The sequence below is a fragment of the Zerene cesonia genome, chromosome 17 (genome assembly GCF_012273895.1).
Source record: "Zerene cesonia ecotype Mississippi chromosome 17, Zerene_cesonia_1.1, whole genome shotgun sequence".
Classification (NCBI taxonomy): domain Eukaryota; kingdom Metazoa; phylum Arthropoda; class Insecta; order Lepidoptera; family Pieridae; genus Zerene; species Zerene cesonia.
The window spans coordinates 6,213,255-6,220,769 of record NC_052118.1 but is presented as its reverse complement, the minus strand read 5'-3'; the positions used below and the strand labels follow the sequence as shown (position 1 = coordinate 6,220,769).

Sequence of the window (7,515 nt, the reverse complement as noted above, 5' to 3'; positions counted from 1 at the left end):
ATACTTATGTATACTATAGGATATATATTATATATTATATATTCGCTAATCATAAATATAAAGTAAAGTTTAAAAGATGTTATTACTTTCATCTAGATCGAGTAGTTATTCGACAATGTATTCAAACCTTTCGAACAATAACTGATGTCTCAGGTGAAAATTAAAAATTAAGATCCAATCTCAATACGAGCCTCACGAGAGCATTTCCATATGATTTTTGTCTGGAAGGCCGGAGTGACGGTCCATGACAGGGCAGCTGAAGGGTGCGCGGCAGAGGAGGAGGCTTGATATTGACCTAGATGTTCATTCAGAGTTCGGTCGATGCGAAACTTGACATCTGCGCGTTCCTGCATTTCGCATTTTTTAATTTAATGTACATTAAATACGCGAGCTTTTAGTTCCTATTATATTAAAAAAGTTTATAATTATAACAATTCATAATATCATAGTATAATTTATCACATTTATGCTCGTTTTTACCTGATCCCATACAAGAGTGTTATGTGGTGCGAGGCGATCGGCGGTTTCAGTGTGTTCAGCGCTCAAGTGTTATCCGATAACATGCAAAACATGTATAATAATTTAAAAATTATAATGGAATAAAAACAACATGGAATCGCGGAAACGTTCGAAGACATCTATTTCTACATTAACCAAAAATAAATCTGAAATGGATAATACGCACTCCGACGTGAGTATGTTATGTAATTTGTGTTGTGTGGAACATTGATTGATTAAAAAAAAAAAATTCCATATTATCATATATGTTTCAAAAATTTGTCGATAAACCTATGTAGCGCATCAAAAAAAAAATTATACTTAAAAAATAATATTTATTTGTATTTGCTGATAATGATAGATACATCTTCTTACATGCATTTATTTCATTGTATATAATGTTGTTTATTCTTTTATTAATAAAAAAATCAAGTATCAATCTCAATATTTTAAACATTGATTTACTTAAGAATTTTCCGAGGCGACCTAATGAATCCGATTTAAAATTTAAATTCAACAGTGCCGTGAAGTGATGTTAAAAGAGCAAAATCCAGAAGAGACAGAACCTGAACGAGGAAATTGGACAGGGCGATTTGATTTTCTTCTATCGTTATTGGGGTATAGCGTGGGATTAGGAAATGTTTGGAGGTTCCCCTATCTCTGCTATAACAATGGAGGAGGTAATATATATTTTTAAATAACACCCTTCATCTACATTATATGCTGAGTGGTTATTAACTATATATATATTTAACTTTTGCAATGCCTAAATTTTAATATATAGTTATTATTTTTTGTTTTTAAGAGGTTTTAGAGTATTTACCTCTATAAATTGTAATCAAATTTTCATTGTATTTTATAAAAAAATATCTTGTTATTTTTTATAAATGTTAATTTACAAAGTAATTACGAATCCTAGACTTTTTGATGGTTTAAGTAATTTATATTGTATTAATGTACAATTTGTAGACACTAGTAGGTACTGTGAATAAAAAATTATTTGTTCACATTCGTTATTGTATTCCAAAGTTAAATGCCAAGTTTAAGAAAATGTTTGCTACAAAATACAAGATTCTATCGTAGTGCAAAGCACTTTACTTAATCGTCGGTTTGTGTTTCGTTCGTATGAAATTCTTTTTCATAAACATGCGAGTTTTTACTGCTTTGTGTGTAAGAGTATTTAACGTCTATTCATTTTTAAACAGTCTCATCGCTATTAATTTCTTATATTCAGGATGAATTACGAAATTTAGTTTTTAAGACATATTTTGCTTAAAATAATAATGGCGTTATTTCTATAATAAATAATACTTACATTTCAGTATTTCATAATTATCATTAACTTTGTTTCGTAGAGAACATGCTTAGCAACTGTATTTTAGGCAGGGCAAGATCACTATATCATGTTATAGTTGTTTTTTAATTTACAGGTAATTAATATAATATTATAAAATAAACATATTGTATAAATCTGGGATAACACAACATTGTTTCTAAACTATGACTTATTATTAATCTTTAAGCCGTGTAGATTACTTTATATTGAAAGTCTTCATTCCGAAGTTTTTACCATAATAGATATAACTATAAAATATTATACCACGTAACTCTTAATTGTTATTTCCACGTCTGCCTTAATTGATGTGAAAAATTCTACTTACGTGTTGGCGGTTATCTAATAAGCTCTAACGAGTAAACGTTTATCTCCACGGTTATAAATATTAGCAGCGATAAAATTAATATTTATTAATATAATATAATACATCATAGTGCAGTATAGTTATATAAGAACAATCTCAATTTTATAATACTTTGCTCCAATATTTCGAAGTGGAACAAATTAGCACATTCTGCATAAGATGTAGAGATTTCTATATTATAATCTAACTAACATTATTAACATCATGTTAGCTCTGAGATAATAGGGGAATATATTATTATTAATTTTTTTTTGTTTAAGGTGCATTTCTCATCCCCTTCACGGTGATGCTTATAATTGCTGGGTTACCACTCATGTTTATGGAGTTATCTTTTGGCCAGTACGCAGCGCTGGGTCCTGTCGCAGTATATAATAGATTTTGCCCATTGTTTCGTGGCCTTGGCTATGGAATGGTTATAGTTTCCTCCATAGTTATGCTGTACTACAATCTCATCATAGCCTGGACTTTCTATTATATATACGTCTCCTTTGTAAGCATCTTTTATCAGCTGCCCTGGCAGAATTGCGATGCCGATTGGAGTACTGAATGTGAGTAGTTTGAATTGAAATATATCTTTTCATAAAAATTATTTAATTATGATTTTTACCTCTCCGTAAGCCTTGTAAAATAGCGTGAAAGGCATATGTTCCTTAAATATTCCATAGTCGATAGCTTAAAAGTGTGTAATCATAAAATTATTATAAATCAGTTAAAAGTTAGATATACGTAGTGATTTTAGGGGCAAAGTAAGAATCATTTGCTTTATGCATTATGAACATTATCAAATGAAGTGAATTTAAAACAGCCGTATAATAATGGAGCATACATCCATAGCTACTGTATAAAATAAGTCATTAATTTAATTACTTTTAGTTTGTTACTCGTATGAAGCAGCTGATGAATGTGAAGCAAACAATGGAACTTATTACTTACGGCAATGTTTCAACCGAACTCAAGCCATATTACATAACATAACCGCTTTGGTTAACGTGACGTTGAGGCGACCACCCGCTGAAGAGTACTTCTCGTAAGAGCTTTTTTGTTTCTTCTTAAAACCGTCAACGTTTTAAAGTATTAATGCTCTTTTATAGTAAAATACATAAGTTATTTAATATTAATATATCAAACATTAATGAGTTGAGTGTTTTAATTAATTATTCGTAATTTTATTCTGAATGCTACAATAACAATTTCTAATATGGCAAAATTTGATGTGGGAGTCAACGACTCTAAGGCACGAATTAGGCCAGTTCGCACCGCGAGAGGCTCCACACCCCCATGAGCTGTTTCTTTTTCCTCATCCTTCTTAGTATACTCCTTTATTCCGATCCACAACCCTTTTTCTATCCGGTAAAAGCGGTCAACGCATTTATAGAGGCTGTACCTCTACAAATATTCATGCGTGGTGGTAATCGCTCACCATCAGGCGAACCGCCAAATCAGCAACCGAGTTATGATATAAATTAAATAAATCGGTTTCCATATTAAGTGGTAATTAATACTTGCTCTATATTTTAGCAACCACGTACTTGGATTATCTTCAGGGATCCAAGAGATAGGTGGTATACGATGGAGTTTAGCTGCGTGCTTGTTTGCAGCATGGGTTATTGTCTTCCTCTGTTTGTGTAAAGGAGTTCAGTCATCGGGAAAGGTTACGTTTTTGTTATTTTAATTATAAATAACCTACTTTATAACACTTTGGTATATATAGACTTTGAAATCGGATTCGAGAGTCTGAGAGATTGATGTTAGATGTAAGTTGTAACTTACAAGACACTCTGAAAGATTTTGAACGGAAATTGCTACAAAGGTATTTATAAAGTTAGGTAAAAAAGCTATAAAGATAATTTGGAAAAACCCCTCAAAGTTTAAACATATAGGAATTTTAATAACATACTATGGAAATAAATATATATAAAGTCGTGTATACCTCCGAATTTTCGTAAAATAATTCCCTCCTCATCTTCATATAAATATTATAAACATATTTCCAGGTGGTTTACTTCACAGCTCTGTTTCCGTATGTGGTACTGGTAATTTTGTTCTTCCGAGGCGTCACTTTACCTGGAGCGTCGACAGGAATTCTGTTTTATCTCACACCGGATTTTAGTCAACTGGCTAATGCCCAGGTAAAAAAACAAGATACAGTTTTTATATTTAGCATTTCGAATAAAAAGGGACCATATCGTGTATCATCTATACTGTTTTAGGTATGGGGCGATGCAGCGGTTCAAATATTCTTTGCTTTAAGTCCGGCTTGGGGTGGCTTGATAACGCTGTCATCTTATAATAAATTTTCAAATAACTGTTACTTGTAAGTACCCCTATTATAAAATGTATTTGCTTATTATAATGCTTAAGAATGCAAGCAACTTTTTTTTAAATATAGACGCTTTTTGTTTCATATGAATACGGTTTTGATACATATTACATTCTTTTACAGAGACTCTCTTATTGTCGCTGTATCGAATATAGCGACTTCTTTCTTTGCCGGTTTGGTAATATTTTCTGTGATTGGGTTCCTTGCACACGAACTGCATGTCAGTGTAGACCGGGTCGTTGATCAGGGCGCGGGTCTCGCTTTCATCGTGTACCCTGAAGTAGTGACCCGACTACCGCTCTCACCGCTTTGGTCCATTCTGTTCTTTTTTATGCTGTTGACTCTTGGACTTGATTCTCAGGTATTTCATATTTCAATTATATTGGTTGGTATTGATAATTAATTTAGATATTTAGATAATTCTATTTTTAATTTATTGTAAGAATTTTTTTTAATTAAGCCTCGTTTTGTATGATTCCATCGTATTAAACTTGCAAAATCCATATGCTCGTATATAATTCGACAATTTAGCCAGAATTTTCTAAAACAAGAGCTTTATTTTCAGTTTGCATTGATGGAGACTGTGACAACTGCTATACTTGATAGGTTCCCAAATTTTAGAGAGAAGAAAGTTTGGGTTGTTTTAACTGTAGCAGTTTTTGGCTACCTCGGTGGTCTTATATTCACCACTAACGTAAGTATCTTTATTCATACCTGTCTTGTTTCGCACTTGTTAAGTCGTTCAAACGAAATAAATATATATTGAAATATTGAATTTGTATTCAGCGCCGGTGATTAGGCAAGAGTAAAACGATTGAAAGCACTTTCGATGCATTTATATTATTTTTCGTATCGATTATTATAGCTTGTAACATTAATTGCTACGATCGATAGATATTTTAATCTATTAGATTTTAATTTTATAATAGGATCCGCCCGCCCTAGTAGGTATAAAATAAAAATCGGAATTAAGACATTTACAAATGGTTTAGTGATTGTCTATTCCTGTTTAATCCCAAGAGAGCATTTGGTGGGGATAAAAAGTTTCCTACCACCCAAGTCAGCTCATACCCGGTCTATATACCAAAATCAAAATCCGTTCAGTACTTTCAGCGTGATTGACGGACAAACATCCAAACAAACAAACTTTCACATTTATATTAGTGTGATTTTATCTTGTGCACAAAGTTCCTCTTGCCTTGTTCTTAGCCTAATAAAACCAATAGTTGATGTTTTATTTACAATTGGGATTTTCGCGGCTTTTGCTTGAACTATTGCTCTCAGCTTCATCCTGTAACCATCAAATCTTATAGTATCCTATCATTAAAAGAGATTATATCTATGCTATAGAAGACATACTATTAAACGGTTCCAGGACATTTTCTTGGCCTGGATTAAACAACGACTTCGATTAAGCAATAACGTTCGAAATGATTTTATTTTGTTATATTCAAAACTATGAATCAAAAATTTTCAGAGCGGAATGTATTGGTTACAATTAATGGACAAATATGCGGCTAATTGGTCCGTGCTGATTATTGCTATTGGAGAATGTATTTTGATTGCATGGATTTACGGGGCTGAAAAATTCTGCCATGATATTGAGCGTATGATTGGTCGTCAATCCAAGGCTTGGCTGTACTTCTGGAGTACCATGTGGAGAGGTATTACGCCAGCCGCTTTAATTGTGAGTAAACAGTATTCTTATGTATATATTAAAACTATATTTAATTAACTATCTAGTATATTTTATTATTTCGCATACGTCAAAGTGTCATGTATTTAGATTTACTTTTTACTTTTAATCATATCTTTTTACCTTTCGTTATTTGTATTGTAATATGTCAATTGTATTGTACACGTATCTTATCTTAATATCTGTTACTCGTACATGTGAAAGAGAAAAATAACTTATGCTTATTCGTTTAAATTTAGTGTTTCGAACACATTTTCTGATTAAGCCTTTTATTCCAGTTCATATTAGCGTTCAACTGGATTGAATATAAGCCAGCAACATATGGGCATTATGTTTATCCGATGTGGGCGGATGCGGTTGGATGGATCATCGGGATGCTGCCCATACTCGTTGTGGTATTGATGGCGATTGACAAGATTTGCACTGGACCTGACGACCTTACTATTATGCAGGTATATATATTTTTAATTGGACTTTTCAAAACGCGACAAAAATTCGTATATTGTACATCTGTTTTCTTTTAAAGTAGAGTACGCGGCTATGAGGTCTAATTATGTAATGCACATGAAAATGAACGACACACATGCACCAAAGCTGCAGGTTTTTCGTTCATTTTCAGTTTCGAATATTATATGATCGATAAATCCAAAAAGGTCATAAATTAAAAATCTGCTCAAACTCAATCTTATATTTATTCAAATAGACTTTTATATACTTACTATATATTAAATATCGACACTCGAGTTATCGCTTATCGTGTTATGACATTAATAATACTATCACGTTAAAACGTTGGCAACATCTACTTACATTGCACCTATATTAATTAAAGCGCTCATACACGCGTTTAGATGTAGGCGGAGCAGGTGGGATATCACATATAGAGGTATACACTTTAGGTGTACCAGGAGGCAGGAGGTGAATGGCTATCATCGGGTCATGTTTAGTGCTCGTATTTTCAACTGGCTTAAAAAAGGAGGAACTTATCAATTAGACTGTATTGTTTGGTGAACCGATTTTTATTTGAAAAGCTTCTTGATTTTTACGTATTAAAAGATAAATAGTAAGTGCTTTTTGACGCAAATAAATAAACAAACTCCAGAAAGCGCGATTCCTCTCCCAACCAACGGAGGAATGGGGCCCGGCGCAGCGTAGCTCCGCGGTGCTAGCCGGCGAGTCGGAGCTCTCCCCGCCCGTGCTGCTGCTGCACGGCCGGCACGTGCTGCGCGAGCGAGGCGCTTGACCCCCGCAGGCCTTTCCGCTCGCTGTTATGCGAAAGGTATGTATAAAAAACTGCCGCC

The 7,515-nt window shown here is 33.2% G+C and overlaps 1 protein-coding gene across 2 annotated transcripts in view; it reads left to right on the top strand.

The window, feature by feature from the left end:
* The first annotated feature begins 329 nt into the window (after nt 1–329).
* Nucleotides 330–7,515, top strand: part of LOC119833634 (sodium- and chloride-dependent glycine transporter 1-like) — a 13,883-nt gene continuing 6,697 nt past the window's right edge. The window contains exons 1-12 of one of the 2 annotated variants that reach the window (XM_038357729.1): nt 330–691; nt 1,019–1,178; nt 2,459–2,746; nt 3,072–3,225; nt 3,717–3,849; nt 4,193–4,327; nt 4,409–4,512; nt 4,642–4,879; nt 5,084–5,212; nt 5,996–6,205; nt 6,493–6,666; nt 7,317–7,493. In XM_038357729.1, coding sequence (XP_038213657.1) covers nt 611–691; nt 1,019–1,178; nt 2,459–2,746; nt 3,072–3,225; nt 3,717–3,849; nt 4,193–4,327; nt 4,409–4,512; nt 4,642–4,879; nt 5,084–5,212; nt 5,996–6,205; nt 6,493–6,666; nt 7,317–7,457 — 1,947 coding nt within the window. In that variant the 5' untranslated portion in view covers nt 330–610 and the 3' untranslated portion in view covers nt 7,458–7,493. Of the gene's footprint in view, nt 692–1,018; nt 1,179–2,458; nt 2,747–3,071; nt 3,226–3,716; nt 3,850–4,192; nt 4,328–4,408; nt 4,513–4,641; nt 4,880–5,083; nt 5,213–5,995; nt 6,206–6,492; nt 6,667–7,316; nt 7,494–7,515 lie in introns of those variants that run through there. The other variant, XM_038357728.1, reaches the window with a different exon arrangement.